The following is a 25,897-nucleotide window of genomic DNA, read 5'->3' as shown; positions in this document are numbered from 1 at the left end:
TGGTTATGGGGAGCACAAGGGCCCACTTTACAGGTGTGATTCAACAGAGAACTAAGAGTATTTTTAAACAAAAACAATGTTTATTCTATGAATCCAGTTAACATTTTAAACACACAATATCAACTCAAATACTCCCCCAAAGAATACAGTACTCCATAAGTAACCCTTAATCTTTCCTCGCAACATCCATAAGACAAATTCCCTCTTCAACACAGACATCAGGTTTAAATTCTCTACTGAGAGCAGTTATCACTTTTAAATTAGCAAGTGAGTTGAAGACATTCCTTTCATGCAGAAATAAATCAGAATTACACCTGGTTCTGCTGGATACAGCTCCCAATCTGCAACACAAAACTAAACACACCCTGACAGCCCAAAGCGAAAGTAAAACAGACAGACAGCCCAGTTCCACCCAATCTCTGACATCACTGCAGCTATTTGACAAACACCCATTTCTTAAAGGTACACTCACATGACACTACCATGGGGCAAGATGTGTATTTTGCCGAGGGGGACGGGAGTGCTACGATGGCTAGGGCCCGGGGGGTCGTTCCCTTGCAGTAGGCCTCCTCCTTCCGCACCCACTCCGAGTTGGGTTCGTGTACCCATCCCCTCACTCTTTTCGCTGTTGCGCCCAGTGGTAATATTGCAGACTTGGTAGTGTCAGGCCTCCCTTAATGTTCCTCCTTTGCAGTGTTGATTTGGGGACTCTCGGCGTCTTACCCCCCCCCACCCCCCCCCCCCCCCCCACACACACACACACACACACACACATACGCTATAATTAAGCGCTGTCTATGTTTTGGAAGAAGGCCTTGGGGATTGTGGTAGTCACCATTGTTGTATTATATTGTATATACTGGTATTATGGTAAGGCCCCTGTGCTACAGGTACGGGGGTAGATCCCTGCCTGCTGGCTCCGCCCAGTAAGCGGAGTATAAATGTGTGTGCTCTCCGAACAGCAGCCATTTCGCCAGCTGCTGTAGGAGGCCACACACCTCTGTGTAATAAAGTCTCGATTACTCTCTACTCTCGTCTCGTCGTAATTGATAGTGCATCAGGGATGAAGATCGGTATAGATCTAAACAGGAAGATGGACCTCAGCAGCACGTTCATTTTGATCACTAAGAAGAGTGGGAGTGAGCCCCACCTCTGTCAGTCCTTTTTGACTTCCTCCATCAGGCTTGTCAGGTTCCACTTGTGGATCTGTGACCAGTCTCTGGCTATTTGGTTGCCCAGGTATCAGAATCTATTTTGGACTACTTTAAACAGGAGCCCCTCCAGCTCTGTCCCTCCCCCATTTGGGTTCACTGGGAATGCATCACTCTTGCCCAGGTTGAGTTTGTGACGTGAGAAGGTTCCAAACTCTTTCAGGATTTGCATGATTGCTTTCAGTCCTTCCTGTGGCTTTCAGACGTACAGGAGCAAGTCATCCGCAGAGAGTGATACTTTGTGCTCACTGTCTCCTCTTTGAATGCCCCTCCACCTTTTCGCGTCCCACAGAGCTATCGTCAGGGGTTTGATATTGCTAGTGCATACAGGAGCAGGGACAGTGGGCATCCCTGCCTTGTGTCTCTTTGTAGCTCAAAGTATTCAGAGATGGTAGCAGAACAAAATGAGGTAATCCGAGCATTCGCGTTGTACAGGAGTCTCACCTAAGTGGCGAATCCTGCTCCTAGCCCAAACCCTTCCAGTACCTCGAGGAGGTACAAAGAACAAAGAAAGAACAAAGAAATGTACAGCACAGGAACAGGCCCTTCGGCCCTCCAAGCCCGTGCCGACCATGCTGCCCGACTAAACTACAATCTTCTACAGTTCCTGGGTCCGTATCCTTCTATTCCCATCCTATTCATGTATTTGTCAAGATGCCCCTTAAATGTCACTACCGTCCCTGCTTCCACCACCTCCTCCGGCAGCGAGTTCCAGGCACCCACTACCCTCTGCGTAAAAAAACTTGCCTCGTACATCTACTCTAAACCTTGCCCCTCTCACCTTAAACCTATGCCCCCTAGTAATTGACCCCTTTACCCCGGGGAAAAGCTTCTGACTATCCACTCTGTCTATGCCCCTCATAATTTTGTATACCTCTATCAGGTCTCCCCTCAACCTCCTTCGTTCCAGTGAGAACAAACCGAGTTTATTCAACCGCTCCTCATAGCTAATGCCCTCCATACCAGGCAACATTCTGGTAAATCTCTTCTGCACCCTCTCTAAAGCCTCCACATCCTTCTGGTAGTGTGGCGACCAGAATTGAACACTATACTCCAAGTGTGGCCTAACTAAGGTTCTATACAGCTGCAACATGACTTGCCAATTCTTATACTCAATGCCCCGGCCAATGAAGGCAAGCATGCCGTATGCCTTCTTGACTACCTTCTCCACCTTGTTGCCCCTTTCAATGACCTGTGGACCTGTACTCCTAGATCTCTTTGACTTTCAATACTCTTGAGGGTTCTACCATTCACTGTATATTCCCTACCTGCATTAGACCTTCCAAAATGCATTACCTCACATTTGTCCGGATTAAACTCCATCTGCCATCTCTCCGCCCAAGTCTCCAAACAATCTAAATCCTGCTGTATACTCCGACAGTCCTCATCGCTATCCGCAATTCCACCAACCTTTGTGTCGTCTGCAAACTTACTAATCAGACCAGCCACATTTTCCTCCAAATCATTTATATATACTACAAAGAGCAAAGGTCCCAGCACTGATCCCTGTGGAACACCACTGGTCACAGCCCTCCAATGAGAAAAGCATCCTTCCATTACAACACTCTGCCTTCTATGGCCTAGCCAGTTCTGTACCACCTTGCCAGCTCACCCCTGATCCCGTGCGACTTCACCTTTTGTACTAGTCTACCATGAGGGACCTTGTCAAAGGCCTTACTGAAGTCCATATAGACAACATCCACTGCCCTACCTGCATCAATCATCTTAGTGACCTCCTCGAAAAACTCTATCAAGTTAGTGAGACACGACCTCCCCTTCACAAAACCGTGCTGCCTCTCACTAATACGTCCATTTGCTTCCAAATGGGAGTAGATCCTGTCTCGAAGAATTCTCTCCAGTAATTTCCCTACCACTGAAGTAAGGCTCACCGGCCTGTAGTTCCCGGGATTATCCTTGCTACCCTTCTTAAACAGAGGAACAACATTGGCTATTCTCCAGTCCTCCGGGACATCCCTTGAATACAGCGAGGATCCAAAGATTTCTGTCAAGGCCCCAGCAATTTCCTCTCCAGCCTCCTTCAGTATTCTGGGGTAGATCCCATCAGGCCCTGGGGACTTATCTACCTTAATATTTTTTAAGACACCCAACACCTCGTCTTTTTGGATCACAATGTGACCCAGGCTATCTACACCCCCTTCTCCAGACTCAACATCTACCAATTCCTTCTCTTTAGTGAATACTGATGCAAAGTATTCATTTAGTACCTCGCCCATTTCCTCTGGCTCCACACATAGATTTCCTTGCCTATCCTTCAGTGGGCCAACCCTTTCCCTGGCTACCCTCTTGTTTTTTATGTACGTGTAAAAAGCCTTGGGATTTTCCTTAACCCTATTTGCCAATGACTTTTCGTGACCCCTTCTAGCCCTCCTGACTCCTTGCTTAAGTTCCTTCCTACTTTCCTTATATTCCACGCAGGCTTCGTCTGTTCCCAGCCTTTTAGCCCTGACAAATGCCTCCTTTTTCTTTTTGACGAGGCCTACAATATCACTCGTCATCCAAGGTTCCCGAAAATTGCCGTATTTATCCTTCTTCCTCACAGGAACGTGCCGGTCCTGTATTCCTTTCAACTTTCATGTCCCCTTTTTGCCCTCCTGATTTCCCTCTTAACTCTATTTCGACAATCTCTATACTCTTCAAGGGATCTACTTGATCCCAGTTGCTTATGTACGTCATATGCCTCCTTCTTCTTTTTGACCAGAGTCTCAATATCTCGAGTCATCCAGGGTTCCCTACTTCTACCAGCCTTGCCCTTCACTCTAAAGGGAATGTGCTTACCCTGCACCCTGGTTAACACATTTTTAAAAGCCTCCCATTTACCAGCCGTCCCTTTGCCTGCCAATAGTCTCCCCCAATCTACCTCTGCAAGTTCCTGTCTGATACCATCAAAATTGGCCTTGCCCCAATTAAGAATTTTAACTCTTGGGCCAGACCTATCATTCTCCATAGCTATCTTAAAACTAATGGAATTATGGTCACTTGTCCCAAAGTGATCCCTCACTAGCACTTCTGTCACTTGCCCTTCCTTATTTCCCAAGACGAGGTCAAGTTTTGCCCCCTCTCTAGTCGGTCCATCCACATACTGAATGAGAAATTCCTCCTGAATACACTCAACAAATTTCCCTCCATCCAAGCCCCTAATGCTATGGCTGTCCCAGTCAATGTTGGGAAAGTTAAAGTCCCCTACTACTACCACCCTATTATTCTTGCAGCTATCTGTAATCTCCTTACATATTTGCTCCTCAATTTCCCGCTGACTATTTGGGGGCCTGTAGTACAGTCCTACCAAGGTGATCTCTCCCTTCTTATTTTTCAGTTCCACCCATATAGACTCAGTGGGCGAACCCTCGGATATATCCCCTCTAAGTACTGCCGTGATGTTCTCCCTAATCAAAAACGCCACTCCCCCTCCTCTCTTACCTCCTGTTCTATCCTTTCTATAGCATCTGTACCCCGGAACATTGAGCTGCCAGTCCTGCCCCTCCCTTAGCCATGTTTCAGTCATAGCTATAATATCCCAGTCCCATGTGCCCGTCCATGCCCTGAGTTCATCCGCTTTGCCCGTCAGGCCCCTTGCATTGAAATAAATGCAGTTTAATGTAGACCTTCCTTGCTCTCTGCCCTGCTTTCTCTGGTCATGCTTTACACACTCTCCCTTCCTGCCTTTTGTTTCTGTCCCCACTGACTTCCTACATCGGTTCCCATCCCCCTGGCACATTAGTTTAAACCCTCCCCAACTGCACTAGCAAACACCCCCCCGAGAAGACTTATACAAAGCAATACGAAAAAACATAGCCAATTTTAACAACAGTAAGAGAGGAACCCCCCCCCCCCCGCCCCAACTGCAGCCCCACCAACAATCCAAGGGGGGAGAGATGAAAAAACAAATAAACAAAAAAAAACCCAGAAAAAGAACAGACAAAGAAAATGGGCCCAATACAGGCCAACATATTGTCACTGAGTCCAAAGGTTCTCAAGCTCCCACCAGTCCTTTTCTTTTTGCATAGTCCAGCGCCTCATCGGGCGACTCAAAATAATGTTGTTGGTCTTCATGCATGATCCACAAGCGCGCAGGGTACAGCAGGCCGAACTTCACCTGCTTCTTAAAGAAGATCGCCTTGACCTGGTTGAAGCCTGCCCTCTTCCTCGCCACCTCCACGCTCAGGTCCTGGTACACCCGCAGGATGCTATTCTCCCACTTGCAACTTCGCGTGCGCTTGGCCCACCGCAGAATACATTCCTTATCCAGGAACCTGTGGAATCTCATCACCATCGCCCTTGGAGAGTCCCCCGCCCACAGCTTCCTGGCAAGCGCCCGACACGCCCTGTCCACCTCCAGCGGTCGGGGGAATGCCCCTTCGCCAAGCAGCTTTTCGAACATACCCGCCACGTATGCTCCTGCATCTGCTCCCTCAGCTCCCTGAGGAAGCCCGACAATTCTTAGATTCTGTGGGCAGGACCGGTTCTCAAGGTCTTCCACCTTTTCCAAGAGCCTTTTCTGCTGCTCTCGAAGCATCCCCACCTCCAGCTCCACCGCTGTTTGGTGCTCCTCTTGTTCCAGCAGCACCTTCTCCACCTTCTGAATCGCCCGGTCCTGGGTGCCCAGTCTGCTTTCCAGGCGATCAATTGACTCCTTGATCGGGTCCAGACATTCCCGCTTCTGTCTGGCGAAACCATCCTGGATGGCCTGCATCACTGGGTCCGCTGCACGCTGCGCTGCCACCCCAGGGATCGGCCCCTCGGCCATACTGACTCCAGTTCCAGCTTCCACACCACTCACTACTGGCTTCTTGTTCCTGCCCTTTCGCACGCTTCTAATCCTTTTTTCCATAAACCAATGCGAGGAAACCGTGCCCAGCTGCCTCAGCCAACAAACCTTCTGATTAAAATCAAAGAAAAATCCAGGGAAAAGGTCCAAAAGCCCAACCAAAGCAGGAGCCACCAAATGTGCGACCTACTCCTCCATAGTCGTCACCGGAAGTCTCGAGATGATTCAGTAAGACATTTGATAAGGTTCCCCATGGTAGGCTCATTCAGAAAGTTAAGGGGGATGGGATACAGGGAAATTTGGCTGTCTGGATACAGAATTGGCTGGCCGAACGAAGACAGCGAGTGGTAGTAGATGGAAAGTATTCCGCCTGGAGGTCGGTGACCAGTGGTGTCCTGCAAGGATCTGTTCTGGGACCTCTGTTCTTTGTGGTTTTTATAAATGACTTGGATGAGGAAGTGGAAGGGTGGGTTAGAAAATTTGCTGATGACACAAAGGTTGGAGTTGTTGATAGTGTTGAGGGCTGTTGCAGGTTACAATAGGACTTTGACAGGGTGCAGAGCTGGGCTGAAAAGTGGCAGATGGAGTTCAACCTTGATGAATGTGAAGTGATTCATTTTGGAAGGTCGAATTTGAAGCTGAATACAGGGTTAAAGGCAGGATTCTTCGAAGTGTGGAAGAACAGAGGGATCTTGGGGTCCATGTACACAGATCCCTCTAAGTTGCCACCCAGGTTGATAGGGTTGTTAAGAAGGCATGTGGTGTGTTGGCTTTCATTAACAGGGGCATTGACTTTAAGAGCTGCAAGGTTTTCCTGCAGCTTTATAAAACCCTGGTTAGAAATCACTTGGAATATTGTGTCCAGTTCTGGTCGCCTCACTATAGGAAGGATGTGGATGCTTTGGAGAGGGTGCAGAGGAGATTTACTAGGATGCTGCCTGGACTGGAGGGCATGTCTTATGAAGAAAGGTTGAGGGGGCTAGGGCTTTTCTCACTGGAGCGAAGGAAGAGAGGTGACTTGATAGAGGTGTACAAGGTGATGAGAGGCATGGAGAGAGTGGATAGGCAGAGACTTTTCCCCAGGGTGGAAATGGCTGTCATGAGGGGACATAATTTTAAGGTGATTGGAGAAAGGTATGGGGGAGATGTCAGAGGTCGGTTCTTTACACAGAGAGTGGTGGGTGTGTGGAATGCACTGCCAGCAGAGGGGGTGGAGTCAGAGTCATTGGGGACATTTAAGCGACTCTTGGACAGGCACATGGACAGCAGTAAATTGAAGGGGTGTAGGTTAGGTTGATTTTAGATTCGGATAAATGGTCGGCACATCTTGGACAAAGGGCGTATACTGTGCTTTACTGTTATATGTCCTAAGTAACTCTGGGATTGTTTGAGGAACAAAGTCACTTTTGACTAGAGTAACTATTTAAAAAACCAAGACCCAGCCTGATATGGACACCCCCCATACACGACCCCAAAGCAGACACAGAACACCAACCCCACCTTCAATTCAATCCTCCTTCCAACCTGACCCCGACCAACCCAACCTGACACCGCCCCAACCAAACCCCACCACCTTCGTCCCAAACCCCCCCTCCAAAAACGTGTCCCGACTGCCCTCCACAACCCCTGACACTGCCCGAAACCCCCTGCCAACCTGCTCCCTCCACACCACCCTCCCTCACCATAGCCTGACCCAGCCCCTCCCCCTGCCCTCCCTGCGACCCCCACTCCTGGTCCAACCCAGTACAAAGCCCCCACCCCGGTGCAAACCCACCCGACTTACCCCAACCCCAACTGATCAGTCCCCTCCCTGGGAAGATGCTCCACTTCCAGGTCTGCCTCCCCCTCGTGGTCCCCACCCCTCCCCCCCCCCACCCCAGTGGCTCCTCCACCTCCATCTCCAGTCTGCCTTCCCATCCGGCCCACTGCACACCAATCTTCCCCACCACATTCTCTCTCCTCTGCCCCATTCCTCCCCCTGCCCCACTGTCTCCACCCCCCACTTCCATGCCCCCTCCGCTCTGGTCTGCCCCACCCCCTACCCTCGGCTGCCTCTCCCCCTCCCCTCCAGTTTGCCCTACACCATACCCTCCAGTTCAACCCGGTCTGCACCCCCCCCCCATCTCCCCTTCCCTGAATCACACCCAAGTTCTGTTGGAAATGGGATGTGTGACTTCAGGATCTGGGAACCCGGTGCCATTTTGGATAAGGCGCAGTCTCCACAACTCCGCAAAAGCCTGGGCCCCGGTGTTCCCAGCTGGGGTGGCAGTCGGAAAGAATGTGTAAAAGTAACTAATTAAATCCGCACTTTACACCATTATAATTTCATAAATGTTACTCCCCTCTCTAAAACCAAACGAGAGAAAATCCCATTGGTTCCCAAGTGATCCTTCATTCAACAAAAGGTAAAAGGAATCTTCTAATCCTGTTTCTCTTCATTTCAGATGACAATGAGTGTGGTGATACTCAATCTAGTTCAAACGCAAGGTGTGGTGCGAACACGGAATGTCACAATACATTTGGGAGTTTCTATTGTACCTGCAGGAAAGGATACATCACCCAAGCAGGAAATGCTAACTTTACCACAATGACAAACTGCCACGGTAAAGAAATTGTTCACGTACCATGCTTGTTGCTGTAAAATTTGCATGTATGTATTTTCCCTCTTTGTCCAACCCCATTATTTATAAATACCTCTATTTGACTTCCATGAAAATGTTGACAATCTACCTCACTAATCTATTTGTTCTCCGGGCAGCGCTGGCGGGGTGTTTTGTCTGCCTGCAGAAGTAGCACTTGGGCACCCCAGGGTTGGCAGGCTGTCGCGCGGCGCAGCCTTGGGATTGGCTGAGGGCGGTCACTGGTGGGGTCCACAATGTCCAGGAGGGGTTTGCCGTGCGGTCGGAGTATAAATGTGTGTGTTCACCGAGCTGCAGCCATTTCGGCAGCAGCTGTAGGCCACACATCTCTGCGTAATAAAGCCTCGATTACTCTTTACTCTCGTCTTGTCGTAATTGATATTGCATCAATTTATTACCCAGAGATTTTACAGCGATGGACCTTCGCATCAAGCCAGATCGCCTGCAGCTGCACCCTCAAGCAGCCAATGCCATGTCGGCCTTCGACCACTGGCTAGCTTGCTTTGAAGCCTACATCGGATCAGCGACAGAACAACCCTCAGAAGCACAGAAACTCCAGATCCTGTACACACGGTTGAGCTCCGATATCTTTCCTCTTATCCGGGACGCGCCCAACTACACTGTGGCCATTGCGCTTCTGAAGGAGAACTACACCCGGCCGATCAACAAACTCTAAGCCAGGCACCTTCTCATTGGACGATTTCAGGCGTGCCCTGCACTCCCTGGCTAGGAACTGCAATTGCCAGGCAGTTTCTGCATTCCAAACTCCTAATCAGGGACGCATTTGTTACGGGCATAGGGTCGGTGTACATCCGCCAGCGCCTCTTAGAAGGGGGTACGCTCGACCTCACGGCGATCAAGAAACTCGCGACCTCGCTAACGGTCGCCTCCAGTAATGTGCAAGCGTACGTCCCCGACCGCACGCCAATCCCCTCCTGGACATCGTGGACCCCACCAGTGACCGCCCCCAGCCAATCTCAAGCCTGCGCCGCGCGACAGCCAGCCAACCCCGGGGGGCCCAAGTGCTATTTCTGCGGGCAGACAAAACACCCCGCCAGCGCTGCCTGGCGCGGAGCTCACTCTGCAAGGCCTGCGGGAAGAAAGGGCATTTCGCTGCGGTGTGCCAGGCCCGGTTGATCGCCGCTGTAAGCCGCCCATTGTTCCTGCACCCACCATGTGCGATCCGTGGGTAATGCCATTTTCGCCCCCGGAGCCCACGTGCGGCCCGTCGGCGCCGCCAACTTCCCCCCATCATACCTCATGCGGCAGGCGGGCGCCACCATCTTTAAAGCCACCTTCTTCGGCGCCATTTTGGACGGTGCCTCAGGACTCCTGCTCGTCAGGCATCTCATCGGGCCACTCATTGCCCGCAACCGCCGCCGACCAGCCCGGGGCCCAGAAACACCAGCTGCAGCTCGCCTCCATCACGCTTGACCAGTCCCGGCCACACACCTCGCAACCGTGACGCCAGTGAAAGTCGATGGCCACAAGGCACCTTGCCTTCTCGACCCCGGGAGCACGGAGAGCTTCATCCACCCTGATACGGTAAGGCGCCGCTCCCTCGCGGTACACCCCATTACCCAACGAATCTCCCTGGCCGCCGGATCCCACTCCATGGAAATCCGGGGGTACTGCACCGCCACCCTCACTGTCCAGGACGTAGAGTTCAGCAACTTCCGGCTCTACGACCTCCCCAACCTCTGCCCTGCCTTGCTACTCGGCCTGGACTTCCAGTGCAACCTCCAAAGCCTAACCCTGAAATTCGGCGGGCCCCTACCACCCCTCACCATGTGCAGCCTCACGACCCTTAAGGTCGAGCCACCTTCCCTGTATGCGAACCTCACCCCGGATTGCAAACCGGTCGCCACCAGGATCAGACGGTACAGTGCCCAGGACAGGACCTTCATCAGGTCGGAGGTCCAGCAGCTGCTGCGGGAAGGCATCATCGAGGCCAGCAACAGCCCCTGGAGAGCCCAAGTGGTAGTTGTAAACACTGGGGAGAAACACAGGATGGTCATTGACTACAGTCAGACCATCAATCGGTACACGCAGCTCGACGCGTACCCCCTCCCATGCATATCTGATATGGTCAATCAGATTGCACCGTACCGGGTCTTCTCTACAGTGGACCTGAAATCTGCCTACCACCAGCTCCCCATCCGCAAGGCAGACCGCCAATATACGGCGTTTGAAGCAGACGGCCGCATTTACCACTTCCTTAGGGTCCACTTCAGCGTCACTAACGGGGTCTCGGTCTTCCAACGGGAGATGGACCGAATGGTTGACCGGTACGGACTGCGGGCCACCTTCCCGTACCTGGATAACGTCACCATCTGCGGCCACAACCAGCAGGACCACGACGCGAACCTTTCCAAATTTCTCCACACCGCCAAACTCCTGAACCTGACGTATAACAAGGAGAAGTGCGTGTTCAGCACCAACCGCTTAGCCATCCTTGGCTATGTGTTGCAAAATGGAGTTCTAGGGCCCGACCCAGATCGCATGCACCCCCTCATGTAACTCCCCCTACCCCACTGCCCCAAGGCCCTCAAACGATGCGTGGGGTTCTTCTCATATTATGCCCAGTGGGTCCCTAACTATGCGGACAAGGCCCGCCCACTCATTCACTCCACAGCTTTCCCCCTGATGGCTGAGGCTCACCAGGCCTTCAACCGTATCAAGGCCGACATAGCCAAGGCCGCGATGCACGCGGTCGATGAGTCCTTCCCCTTTCAAGTGGAGAGCGATGCATCGGACGTCGCTCTAGCCGCCACCCTCAACCAGGCAGGCATTCTTTTCCCGCACCCTCCACGCCTCCGAAATTCGGCACTCCTCCGTCGAAAAGGAGGCCCAAGCCATCGTTGAAGCTGTGCGGCGTTGGAGGCATTATCTGGCTGGTAGGAGATTCACTCTCCTCACTGACCAACGGTCGGTTGCCTTCATGTTCAATAACACACAGCGGGGCAAGATCAAAAATGATTAAATCTTGAGGTGGAGGATCGAGCTCTCCACCTACAATTACGAGATTTTGTATCGCCCCGGTAAGCTCAACGAGCCCCCCGATGACCTATCCCGAGGTACATGTGCCAGCGCACAAGTGGACCAACTCCGGGCCCTACACGATGGTCTCTATCACCCAGGGGTCACCCGGTTCTTTCACTTCATAAAGGCCTGCAACCTGGCCTACTCCATTGCGGAAGTCAGGGCGGTCACCAAAGACTGTCAGGTCTGCGCAGAATGCAAACCGCGCTTCTACCGGCCAGACCGAGCGCACCTGGTGAAGGCCTCCCACCCCTTTGCACGCCTCAGCATGGACTTCAAAGGGCCCCTCCCCTCCTCCGACCGAAACACGTACTTCCTTAACGTGGTCGACGAATACTCCAGATTCCCCTTCGCCATCCCATGCCCCGATATGACGTCTGCCACAGTCATCAAGGCCCTCAATACCACCATCACTCTGTTTGGCTTCCCTGCTTACATCCACAGCGACAGGGGATCCTCCTTTATGAGTGATGAGCTGCGTCAATTCCTGCTCCGCAAGGGCATTGCCTCGAGCAGGACGACCAGCTACAACCCCCGGGGAAACGGGAGGGTGGAGAGGGAGAATGGGATGGTCTGGAAGGCCGTCCAGCTGGCCCTACGGTCTAAAAATCTCCCGGTCTCCTGCTGGCAGGAGGTCGTCCCCAACGCCCTCCACTCCATCCGATCGACACTTTGCACTGCGACTAATGCAAACCACCATGAACATCTCCTTTCCTTCCCCAGGAAGTCCATTTCCGGGGTTTTGCTCCCAACGTGGCTGGCAACTCCAGGACCCGTTCTCCTGCGCAAACACGTGCGGCTCCACAAGGCAGACCCGTTGGTTGAGAGAGTACAGCTACTCCATGCAAACCCGCAGTACGCCTACGTGGCGTACCCCGACGCCCGCCAAGACACAGTCTCCCTCAGAGACCTGGCACCAGCTGGGCCCCCCCCCCCCCCCCCCCGCAACTGCCCCGTCGCCACCCATCCCCCCCGCAGCGCACCTCACCACAGCCCCCGCTCCAGGATCCGTCCTCCCATTGGTTCCACCCGGGGATGAAGATGAGGACTACATGCTCCCGGAATCACCGGCGACCAAGCCGCCGCCTGCATCGCCACCGGGACTGCGGCGCTCACAACGGAGAATCAAAGCATCCGACCGGCTGAATTTGTGAACTTTTCCAGAACTGTACACCTTTAAAAAAATGCTCAATTTACATGTAAATAGTTTTCCACCACCCCCGCCGGACTCTTTTTTAACAGGGGGTGAATGTGGTAGTCATCACTGTTGTATATAGTGCATGTATAAGAGGTAATATGGTAAGGCTCCTGTACTACAGGTATGGGGGTAGATCCCTGCCTGCTGGCTCCGCCCAGTAGGTGGAGTATAAATGTGTGTGCTCACCGAGCTGCAGCCATTTCGGCAGCAGCTGTAGGAGGCCACACATCTCTGCGCAATAAAGCCTCGATTACTCTCCACTCTCGTCTCATCGTAATTGATAGTGCATCAACCTGATCAGCCAGTCATCCCCATGAGCTCTACATATGTTTCCAGAGCCTTGTCTGGGCCATTTAGCAGACTTGCATTTTGTAAAGAACATGTCACAACCTTAGGATGTCCTAAAGAAGATATCAGCCAATGAAATATTTTGAAAATGCAACTGCTGCTGCAATGAGAAGACACAGCAGGTTATTTAAGCAGAGCACAAGTAAGCAATGAGACAATGCCCAGATACCAGTAATCTGTATTTGTGGTGTTGGTTGAGGAATAGGAAATTGGGGAGAACTTTGCTGTTCCTCTTTGACACAGTATCGTGGGATCTTTGACATCTCTCATAACCCCCACCAGGACTACGTGGAAACCAGGGTCGATCTCCCCGTGGGACTCGTGGTGTACGAGTTTCCCAGGTAGGGAGCGGAGGACACCCAGCTGGGGCTCGTTAAGGGCTCGGAGTTGGTAGCTGTCCCAACGGGGACTGGATTGGGAGAGAGTTACTGCCATGGGCAGAATATTGTACCTAGTTCAATAAATCCTTGTTTCCTCTACCACTGGCCTCCTCGATAGAGCACAACCTATCCTGTCTTCGGGGCCAGGGGTTGGTTGAGCCCACTGATCACTGGTCCTATATCGTCCTATTCCTTTGTCGTGAGGGGATGAAGGTGGCCGAGCGGTCAGGTCATTCCCCCCTGCCGGAGTCTGGACTGCGAGTCGCCTGGACATCGGAGAGACGGAATGCTGAAAGTGATGTTGTCTCGTGCTCTGATCGTTGGGATCCTTGAGAGATCCTGGAGTGCTCGTTGATCCTGATTTATCCTTTACCTTTTTTAAATAATCTTATTATTGGCATTTTCAATTTTATATACATTGCTGTTTGTTTTTGTTTATTGTACAGTACAAAAGTTTTTTTACATAAGTTTCGTTATTTAGTTTTGTCGCAGTCTGACTTGGCGTACAATCCTCCTTACCCCACCCCCCATCAGCCCTCCTCTTTATAACACTCCCCTCCTCGATTTTCCCACAGAGTCCCCCTTCTTTACTGTCCGTGTTCATCAGGTCCTCTAATAGTCTGGTCTCTGGGGCCCTGGGGTATCCTACTGTCTCTTTACGGAGGAAGTGTTTCATTTGTAGGTGTCTCATTTCCTGTCCTGTCGGTGGTTCCCAATCCTCCGTCAGTTCGTTCAGCGTCGCTAATCTGTTCCCTATATAGAAGTCCCTAACTGTCAGTGTTCCCCCGTCCTGTCTCCATTTTTTAAAGGTTGTGTCTAGCATGGCTGGTGGGAACCTGCGGTTTCCGCACACGGGGGCCATGGGGGACATCTTGGTCAGCCCAAAGTGTTGCCTTATTTGGTTCCAAATTTTCAGTGTGGCCACTACTATTACGGGCCAGGGTTTAGAGAACCCCAAAGTGTATCATGCAGTTCACCTGACCCACAACTTTAAATAGATTTTTGGTTATGGGGAGCACAAGGGCCCACTTTACAGGTGTGATTCAACAGAGAACTAAGAGTATTTTTAAACAAAAACAATGTTTATTCTATGAATCCAGTTAACATTTTAAACACACAATATCAACTCAAATACTCCCCCAAAGAATACAGTACTCCATAAGTAACCCTTAATCTTTCCTCGCAACATCCAGAAGACAAATTCCCTCTTCAACACAGACATCAGGTTTAAATTCTCTACTGAGAGCAGTTATCACTTTTAAATTAGCAAGTGAGTTGAAGGCATTCCTTTCATGCAGAAATAAATCAGAATTACACCTGGTTCTGCTGGATACAGCTCCCAATCTGCAACACAAAACTAAACACACCCTGACAGCCCAAAGCGAAAGTAAAACAGACAGACAGCCCAGTTCCACCCAATCTCTGACATCACTGCAGCTATTTGACAAACACCCATTTCTTAAAGGTACTCTCACATGACACTACCATGGGGCAAGATGTGTATTTTGCCGAGGGGGATGGGAGTGCTACGATGGCTAGGGCCCGGGGGGTCGTTCCCTTGCAGTAGGCCTCCTCCTTCCGCACCCACTCCGAGTTGGGTTTGTGTACCCATCCCCTCACTCTTTTCGCTGTTGCGCCCAGTGGTAATATTGCAGACTTGGTAGTGTCAGGCCTCCCTTAATGTTCCTCCTTTGCAGTGTTGATTTGGGGACTCTCGGCGTCTTACCCCCCCCCCCCCCACCCCCCACCCCCACCCCCACACACACACACACATACGCTATAATTAAGCGCTGCCTATGTTTTGGAAGAAGGCCTTGGGGATTGTGGTAGTCACCATTGTTGTATTATATTGTATATACTGGTATTATGGTAAGGCCCCTGTGCTACAGGTACGGGGGTAGATCCCTGCCTGCTGGCTCCGCCCAGTAAGCGGAGTATAAATGTGTGTGCTCTCCGAACAGCAGCCATTTCGCCAGCTGCTGTAGGAGGCCACACACCTCTGTGTAATAAAGTCTCGATTACTCTCTACTCTCGTCTCGTCGTAATTGATAGTGCATCAGGGATGAAGATCGGTATAGATCTAAACAGGAAGATGGACCTCAGCAGCACGTTCATTTTGATCACTAAGAAGAGTGGGAGTAAGCCCCACATCTGTCAGTCCTTTTTGACTTCCTCCATCAGGCTTGTCAGGTTCCACTTGTGGATCTGTGACCAGTCTCTGGCTATTTGGTTGCCCAGGTATCAGAATCTATTTTGGACTACTTTAAACAGGAGCCCCTCCAGCTCTGTCCCTCCCCCATTTGGGTTCACTGGGAATGCATCACTCTTGCCCAGGTTGAGTTTGTGACGTGAGAAGGTTCCAAACTCTTTCAGGATTTGCATGATTGCTTTCAGTCCTTCCTGTGGCTTTCAGACGTACAGGAGCAAGTCATCCGCAGAGAGTGATACTTTGTGCTCACTGTCTCCTCTTTGAATGCCCCTCCACCTTTTCGCGTCCCACAGAGCTATCGTCAGGGGTTTGATATTGCTAGTGCATACAGGAGCAGGGACAGTGGGCATCCGTGCCTTGTGTCTCTTTGTAGCTCAAAGTATTCAGAGATGGTAGCAGAACAAAATGAGGTACTCCGAGCATTCGCGTTGTACAGGAGTCTCACCTAAGTGGCGAATCCTGCTCCTAGCCCAAACCCTTCCAGTACCTCGAGGAGGTACAAAGAACAAAGAAAGAACAAAGAAATGTACAGCACAGGAACAGGCCCTTCGGCCCTCCAAGCCCGTGCCGACCATGCTGCCCGACTAAACTACAACCTTCTACACTTCCTGGGTCCGTATCCTTCTATTCCCATCCTATTCATGTATTTGTCAAGATGCCCCTTAAATGTCACTACCGTCCCTGCTTCCACCACCTCCTCCGGCAGCGAGTTCCAGGCACCCACTACCCTCTGCGTAAAAAAACTTGCCTCGTACATCTACTCTAAACCTTGCCCCTCTCACCTTAAACCTATGCCCCCTAGTAATTGACCCCTCTACCCTGGGGAAAAGCCTCTGACTATCCACTCTGTCTATGCCTCTCATAATTTTGTATACCTCTATCAGGTCTCCCCTCAACCTCCTTCGTTCCAGTGAGAACAAACCGAGTTTATTCAACCGCTCCTCATAGCTAATGCCCTCCATACCAGGCAACATTCTGGTAAATCTCTTCTGCACCCTCTCTAAAGCCTCCACATCCTTCTGGTAGTGTGGCGACCAGAATTGAACACTATACTCCAAGTGTGGCCTAACTAAGGTTCTATACAGCTGCAACATGACTTGCCAATTCTTATACTCAATGCCCCGGCCAATGAAGGCAAGCATGCCGTATGCCTTCTTGACTACCTTCTCCACCTGTGTTGCCCCTTTCAATGACCTGTGGACCTGTACTCCTAGATCTCTTTGACTTTCAATACTCTTGAGAGTTCTACCATTCACTGTATATTCCCTACCTGCATTAGACCTTCCAAAATGCATTACCTCACATTTGTCCGGATTAAACTCCATCTGCCATCTCTCCGCCCAAGTCTCCAAACAATCTAAATCCTGCTGTATACTCCGACAGTCCTCATCGCTATCCGCAATTCCACCAACCTTTGTGTCGTCTGCAAACTTACTAATCAGACCAGCCACATTTTCCTCCAAATCATTTATATATACTACAAAGAGCAAAGGTCCCAGCACTGATCCCTGTGGAACACCACTGGTCACAGCCCTCCAATGAGAAAAGCATCCTTCCATTACAACACTCTGCCTTCTATGACCTAGCCAGTTCTGTACCACCTTGCCAGCTCACCCCTGATCCCATGTGACTTCACCTTTTGTACTAGTCTACCATGAGGGACCTTGTCAAAGGCCTTACTGAAGTCCATATAGACAACATCCACTGCCCTACCTGCATCAATCATCTTAGTGACCTCCTCGAAAAACTCTATCAAGTTAGTGAGACACGACCTCTCCTTCACAAAACCGTGCTGCCTCTCACTAATACGTCCATTTGCTTCCAAATGGGAGTAGATCCTGTCTCGAAGAATTCTCTCCAGTAATTTCCCTACCACTGAAGTAAGGCTCACCGGCCTGTAGTTCCCGGGATTATCCTTGCTACCCTTCTTAAACAGAGGAACAACATTGGCTATTCTCCAGTCCTCCGGGACATCCCTTGAATACAGCGAGGATCCAAAGATTTCTGTCAAGGCCCCAGCAATTTCCTCTCCAGCCTCCTTCAGTATTCTGGGGTAGATCCCATCAGGCCCTGGGGACTTATCTACCTTAATATTTTTTAAGACACCCAACACCTCGTCTTTTTGGATCACAATGTGACCCAGGCTATCTACACCCGCTTCTCCAGACTCAACATCTACCAATTCCTTCTCTTTAGTGAATACTGATGCAAAGTATTCATTTAGTACCTCGCCCATTTCCTCTGGCTCCACACATAGATTCCCTTGCCTATCCTTCAGTGGGCCAACCCTTTCCCTGGCTACCCTCTTGTTTTTTATGTACGTGTAAAAAGCCTTGGGATTTTCCTTAACCCTATTTGCCAATGACTTTTCGTGACCCCTTCTAGCCCTCCTGACTCCTTGCTTAAGTTCCTTCCTACTTTCCTTATATTCCACGCAGGCTTCGTCTGTTCCCAGCCTTTTAGCCCTGACAAATGCCTCCTTTTTCTTTTTGACGAGGCCTACAATATCACTCGTCATCCAAGGTTCCCGAAAATTGCCGTATTTATCCTTCTTCCTCACAGGAACATGCCGGTCCTGTATTCCTTTCAACTGCCACTTGAAAGCCTCCCACATGTCAGATGTTGATTTGCCCTCAAACATCCGCCCCCAATCTATGTTCTTCAGTTCCCGCCTAATATTGTTATAATTAGCCTTCCCCCAATTTAGCACATTCATCCTAGGACCACTCTTATCCTTGTCCACCAGTACTTTAAAACTTACTGAATTGTGGTCACTGTTACCGAAATGCTCCCCTACTGAAGCATCTACCACCTGGCCGGGCTCATTCCCCAATACCAGGTCCAGTACCGCCCCTTCCCTAGTTGGACTGTCTACATATTGTTTTAAGAAGCCCTCCTGGATGCTCCTTACAAACTCCGCCCCGTCTAAGCCCCTGGCACTAAGTGAGTCCCAGTCAATATTGGGGAAGTTGAAGTCTCCCATCACCACAACCCTGTTGTTTTTACTCTTTTCCAAAATCTGTCTACCTATCTGCTCCTCTATCTCCCGCTGGCTGTTGGGAGGCCTGTAGTATACCCCCAACATTGTGACTGCACCCTTCTTATTCCTGATCTCTACCCATATAGCCTCACTGCCCTCTGAGGTGTCCTCTCGCAGTACAGCTGTGATATTCTCCCGAACCAGTAGCGCAACTCTGCCTCCCCTTTTACATCCCCTCTATCCCGCCTGAAACATCTAAATCCTGGAACGTTTAGCTGCCAATCCTGCCCTTCCCTCAACCAGGTCTCTGTAATGGCAAAAACATCATAGTTCCAAGTACTAATCCAAGCTCTAAGTTCATCTGCCTTACCCGTAATACTTCTTGCATTAAAACATATGCACTTCAGGCCACCAGACCCGCTGTGTTCAGCAACTTCTCCCTGTCTGCTCTGCCTCAGAGCCACACTATCCCTATTCCCTAGTTCTCCCTCAATGCTCTCACCTTCTGACCTATTGCTCCCGTGCCCACCCCCCTGCCATACTAGTTTAAACCCTCCCGTGTGACACTAGCAAACCTCGCGGCCAGGATATTTATGCCTCTCCGGTTTAGATGCAACCCGTCCTTCTTATACAGGTCACACCTGCCCCGGAAGAGCTCCCAGTGGTCCAGGTAATGGAAACCCTCCCTCCTACACCAGCTGTTTAGCCACGTGTTTAGCTGCTCTATCTTCCTATTTCTAGCCTCACTGGCACGTGGCACAGGGAGTAATCCCGAGATTACAACCCTCGAGGTCCTGTCTTTTAACTTTCTGCCTATCTCCCTGAACTCCTGCTGCAGGACCTCATGCCCCTTCCTGCCTATGTCGTTAGTACCAATATGTACAACGACCTCTGCCTGTTTGCCCTCCCCCTTCAGGATGCCCTCTACCCGTTCGGAGACATCCTGGACCCTGGCACCAGGGAGGCAACATACCATCCTGGAGTCTCTTTCACGTCCACAGAAGCGCCTATCTGTGCCCCTGACTATAGCGTCCCCTATTACTATTACTCTTCTGCGCTTTGACTCTCCCTTCTGAACATCAGAGCCAGCCGTGGTGCCACTGCTCTGGCTGCTGCTGTTTTCCCGATAGGCTATCCCCCCCGACAGTATCCAAAGGGGTATATCTGTTCGATAGGGGGACAACCACAGGGGATTCCTGCACTGACTGCCTGCCCTTTCTGGTGGTCACCCATTTCTCTGCCTGCACCTTGGATGTGACCACATTTACATAACTGCGATCTATGACGCTTTCCGCCACCTGAATGCTCATAAGTGCATCCAATTGCTGCTCCAACCGAACCATGCGGTCTGTGAGGAGCTCCAGTTGGGTGCACTTTCTGCAGATGAAGCCATCCGGGATGCTGGAAGCCTCCCGGACCTGCCACATCTCACAGTCAGAGCACAGCACCCCTCTAACTGACATTGCGTCAATTAATTAAAATTAAAATTAAAAAAAATTTTTTTTTTTTTGAATAATTTTTTTTAAATTTCAAAGTTACTGTTAACTATCTGTTTCCTAGCACTATATTTCTAATAGAAATGCGAAAGCTAAATATAGTACTCTCCGATCTCTGGCTTAGATATCCCTCTAAATTATAATTAAGTAATTATGTTTAATTAGTTACCAATGCTCAATTTTTTTAAATTTAGTGTAGAATCCCAACCAGCCACTCAGGCCACAGCTTTTCTGTGATGTCACTTCAGTTTCCCCCCGACACACACAATTTGAAAAAGGTATAAAAGTAAAAATGAGTAAAAATCACTTACTTACCTTCTTAGTGTTAATAATAAAATATGGTACTTACCTCACACCAATGGGTTTTATTATTAGGTTAGAGGAGGAGGGTGGGTGGGAGACACTACACGTGTAGTGTCTCGGGTTTCCTCTCCACCAGAATTTATTGGTTGGGGGGGAGGGGGGGCCTTCCCAGAAGTCCGTGGGTCAAACTTCCGGTTCCCGCCTTATATTAAAAAAATAAAACAGAAAAGAAGAACAGACACGGGACCAGGTAAGGGTTTTTAAAGTCACTACTCACCTCCCAGAAGGCCCCAGCGCACCGCTCCTGCCGAAATTCAAAGGTACTTCCATTCGACTCTGTCAAAGGCCTTTTCTGCGTCCAGGGAGACGATCACCTCTGGTGTTCTCTCCGCGTTGGGGGGGGGTTATCATTTTTATATTCATCAGCCGCCTATGTTTGCAGTGAGCTGCCTACCCTTGACAAAGCCCATCTGGTCCTCTGCGACCACCTCTGATACATTGCTCTCCAGCCTTTTGGCCAAGACCTTTCCAAGTATTTACGCGTCCACATTTAGTAGCGAAATGGGTCTGTATGATCCACATTCCGTCGGGTATTTGTCTTTTTTGGGTATCAATGAAATTGTGGCCTGCGCTAGTGTAGGATGCAAAATGGCCCTTGCCAGCAAGTCTGCGAACATGTCACTTAGATGTGGGACCAGTGCCGGCGCAAATTGTTTGTACAAGTCCGCCGGGAACCCGTCGGGTCCCTGCACCTTCCCCGCCTGCATTCAACCGATGCTCTCCATGATTTATCCCCGATCTATTGGTGCTACCAGCTTCCCCCTGTCTGTCCTCCCCCACAACAGGTATTTCCTGTTCGTCGAGGAACTGTTTCATCCCCGCATCCCCATCGGGTGGGGCAGTCCTCGGTAGAAGGTCTCGAATGCACGGATGACGTCATTTTGTTCCACTAGCAGTCTGCCTCTGCCACATTTCACCTGTCCTATTTCCCTCGTGGCTGCCTGCTTTCTGAGCTGGTGAGCCAGTAGGCGGCCAGCCTTTTCCCCGTGTTTGTAGGAGGTCCCTTGTGTCTGGCGGAGTTGGTGCACTCCTTTCCTAGTGGATGGCAGGTTAAAGACCATTTGTAGCTTTTTCCTCTTCGCCAGCAGCTCTACAGACCTCCAAGATGGAGTTGGTCAGCTGTTGCCTGGCCGCCCTCTCTTCCCTGTCTCTACATGCCTTGCAGGCTATAATTTCCCCTCTGATCACAGTCTTCAGTGCCTCCCAGAACGTGGAGGGTTAGATCTCCCGTTCTGGTTGTTACTCACGTAGTCGCCTATGGCCTGCGCTGTTTTCTGGCAGACGGTCTTGTCGGCCAGGAGGTCCGTATCCAGCCTCCATGTGGGGCGCTGGGCACAGCCCGTCTCCAACCTCACATCCACGTAGTGTGGAGCGTGGTTGGAGATGGCTATTGTGGAGTATTCTGCTCCAACAATTCTTGGAAGCACCGATTTCCCCACTGCAAATAAGTCGATATGGGTGTATAATTAGTGTACTTGTGAAAAGAACGAGAATTCCTTTTCTCCTGGGTGTAGGAACTTCTATGGGTCCAGCGTCCCCATCTGCTCCATAAATGACCCCAGTTCCTTAGCCATGTCTGTCTTTTTCCCCGGTCTGGGGTTCAATCGGTCGGTCAGTAGGTCCTGTACACAGATAAAGTCACCCCCCATAATCAGTCGGTGTGTGTCAATGTCGGGGATTTCCGCCATGGTCTTTTATTATAAATTCTGTGTCGTCCCAGTTGGGAACATACACATTCACCAGCACTACCACTGCCCCTTCCAGGATACCGCTTGCCATGACATACCGTAACCGTCCTAGTCTCCATAACTCTCGGCCGCTTGCTGATCAATATGGCTACTCCCCTAGCCTTCGTCCCGTAGCATGCATGGTACGTCTGTCCCACTCAGTCCTTCCTTACCAGTAGTCTGTCCTTCTCCCTCAGGTGTGTCTCCTGTAGGTAGACTATGTCAGCCTTCAGGCTTTTCAGGTGGGCGAAGACTCCGGATATTTTCACCAGGCCGTTCAGTCCCCTTACATTCCAGGTAACAATCCTGGTGGGGGTTTTTCGACCTCCCGGTCTTGCGGGATCACCCATACTGACCTGGTGGGCGTTTCCTACCCTCCGGGGTTTTCCTTTGTTAGGGGGCCTTCCAAAATGGCCACGGTCGCCGCTCGCACCATGAGGTCGGGCCCCTGCGCTCCGGGGTTTCCCTTTGTCCAGGGGGCAACCAACATGGCCGCCAACTATGTGTACGTCATGTGGGTGCGCCCCTGCACTCCGGGGTCTCCCTTTGTTTAGGGACCCTCCAAAATGGCTACTTGCGACGCCATCTTGAGTTCTTGGCCTGTTCCACACCCGCCGAGGTCTGTCTCTGTCTTGTTGCCAAACCCTTCCCTATCTTTCTGCCCCCTGTCTGTTCTGTGAGTTCCCCCCCTTCCCCGTCCCCACCCCCTTCTTGTCCTCCCCCCTTCTGCCCTGTACCACTCCCCCCTCTGTGGCCAGATGCTCCCTCTCCCCTGAGAGGTGCGCCGCGGCCCCCCTTACTGCATGTCTTCCATGCTAGCCCTCCCAGCTGTCATAATATCCACTCATGTATATAATAAGATGCAGACAGGCAGTGATTGACACAGAGGATGACCAGTAAGCATACAACACAGTGCAGCCAATCACCAGACAGGACACTACCACTATAAAGCCAGAGGGCACTAGGTTTCCCGCTCTCTCGGGACCCAGCTACTGAGACAGTCAGAGTCCACGAGCTAGCAAGTACAAACACCATGCGGTAGCTAGTAAATCTAGTCAGGCTACTACAAAGTCACCAGTCAGATCAGTATAGTGCCGACCCACAGCTGAATATGTATAGCAGTTCTATAGTTGAATAAAACAGTGTTGGATCTTCTCCAGTGTTAGAAGTCTGGGGCGAAATTCTCCGGAAACGGCGCGATGTCCGCCGACTGACGCCCAAAACGGCGCAAATCAGACGGGCATCGCGCCGCCCCAAAGGTGCGGAATGCTCCGCATCTTTGGGGGCCGAGCCCCAACATTGAGGGGCTAGGCCGACGCCGGAGGAATTTCCGCCCCGCCAGCTGGCGGAAAAGGCCTTTGCTACCCCGCCAACTGGCACGGAAATGACATCTCGGGGCGGCGCATGCGCAGGAGCGTCAGCGGCCACTGACAGTTTCCCACGCATGCGCAGTGGAGGGAGTCTCTTCCACCTCCGCCATGGTGGAGACCGTGGCGGAGGCGGAAGGGAAAGAGTGCCCCCACGGCACAGGCCCGCCCGCGGATCGGTGGGCCCCGATCGCGGGCCAGGCCACCGTGGGGGCACCCCCCGGGGCCAGATCGCCCCACGCCCCCCCCAGGACCCCGGCGCCCACGCCGCCTTGTCCCGCCGGTAAGGTAGGTGGTTCAATTTACGCTGGCGGGACAGGCAATGTATCGGCGGGACTTCGGCCCATTCGGGCCGGAGAATCGAGCGGGGGGGCACGCCAACCGGCGCGGCGCGATTCCCACCCCCGCCGAATCTCCGGTGCCGGAGACTTCGGCAACTGGCGGGGGCGGGATTCACGGGGGGTCGGAGAATGTCGCCCCTGTTTCTAGCTTCCCTGCATCGAGTGCAGTCCACATCGAACCAACCTACCTAACACATCATGGTACCAGAGTGATACTGATCTTGACGGACCTACCTCGAGTGAATCAGCATTGACCAGCAAGCAGCCATCCGGTGAAATGAAAAACATCCAGCCTCCTCCGCAGCTCCGCATCTCCGGCAACCTCGGCGCCAATTGGAAAATCTTCAAGCAAAAGTTCCTCTTGTACACCGAGGCCTCCGACCTCGAGGCAGCATCGGATGCCAGGAAGATCGCGCTATTTCTCTCCACTGCGGGGGACCACGCCATCCATATCTACAACTCCCTTACGTTCGCTGACGGCGAAGACAAAACAAAATTCAAAACAGTCCTGCTGAAGTTCGACAGCCACTGCGACATTGAGGTGAATGAGAGCTTTGAACGATACATCTTCCAGCAGAGGCTTCAGGGTAAGGATGAACCTTTTCAGTCCTTCTTGACCCATCTCTGCATCCTAGCGCAGTCATGTAACTATGACTCGACGGCTGATTCCATGATCCGGAATCAGATCATTTTCGGGGTCCACTCCGAATCCCTTCGGCAGCAGTTCCTGAAAATCAAACAGTTGACCCTCTCTGTCGCTATCGAGACGTGCGTTGTCCATGAGCATGCTAAGAATCGTGACTCCCACATCAGGGCGGCAGAAACTGCAAAGCTGGCCTCCCACGAGGCGGAACGGGTGCAGGCCATCGCACAAATGCAGGGCCTGAGCATCGAGGAGAGTGGCCATTTCGCGCGCTTTTCCCGGGTCCCTGCACATGCGCGCCACGACCGAGTGGACGACGAGACCGACAACCTGACTGCGCAGGTGCATACATCGACCGACTGCACTGCGCATGCGCGATGGCGCACGAAACACGCTGACGTCAGCGTCATGACGTGTCCGAATTGTGGCTCCGTCTACTTAAAGCGGCGATGTCCAGCAAAAGGACGCCGGTGTCTCCAGTGTGGCAAGCTTGGCCACTACGCAGCCCTCTTCAGATCTGCTCCACCGCTCAGCAGCCAGCGATCCCAGCTGCGGCGCAGAAGTATCCGCTCAATACAACAAGACATGCCAGATTCTGATCCCGACAGCCCAACGGACCCTGGTGCTGACTGTCTCAAGTCTCCATATCGGGTGGGCATCATAGCCACACATGAGCTGGACTCCACCACACCTGCGCAACGCCTCTCGATCCTCAGTGTGGATCCCGACGATGAGTGGTCTGCTGTCCTCACAGTGAACAAGGCTCGCATCCGATTTAAACTGGACACCAGCGCGTCTGCGAGCCTCATCTCACAATCCGACCTCAACACCATCCGTGCCAGACCAAGCATTCTTCCACCGACTACAATGGCAATGCCGTAGCTGCCAGTGGCTCGTGTCAACCAGGGGTATCCAACAAGGCGATCAAGGCAACGTTACGGTTTGAAATCGTCAGGCCTGACAGAGCGTCCCTGCTCGGTGCTCGCGCCTGCAAGCTCCTGAACCTGGTTCAGCGAGTCCACACCATGTCATCGTCACCGGCAACGGCCACGCCTGATGGAAACCTGCAAGCCGACACAGACGACATTATCACGCAGTACCACAGCGTATTCGATGGAATGGGCACGCTCACATACCGATATAAAATCCTGCTCAAACCAAATGCCA

The 25,897-nt window shown here is 51.6% G+C and overlaps 1 protein-coding gene across 1 annotated transcript in view; it reads left to right on the top strand.

Moving 5' to 3' along the window:
• Positions 1 to 25,897, top strand: part of LOC140403311 (adhesion G protein-coupled receptor E1-like) — a 331,002-nt gene that overhangs the window by 77,883 nt on the left and 227,222 nt on the right. Inside the window, exon 6 of the mRNA XM_072491155.1 lies at positions 8,442 to 8,600. Coding sequence (XP_072347256.1) covers positions 8,442 to 8,600 — 159 coding nt within the window. The remainder of the gene's footprint in view (positions 1 to 8,441; positions 8,601 to 25,897) is intronic.

The sequence above is a fragment of the Scyliorhinus torazame genome, chromosome 27 (genome assembly GCF_047496885.1).
Source record: "Scyliorhinus torazame isolate Kashiwa2021f chromosome 27, sScyTor2.1, whole genome shotgun sequence".
NCBI classification, from domain to species: domain Eukaryota; kingdom Metazoa; phylum Chordata; class Chondrichthyes; order Carcharhiniformes; family Scyliorhinidae; genus Scyliorhinus; species Scyliorhinus torazame.
This window is presented reverse-complemented; position numbering and strand designations above follow the sequence as displayed.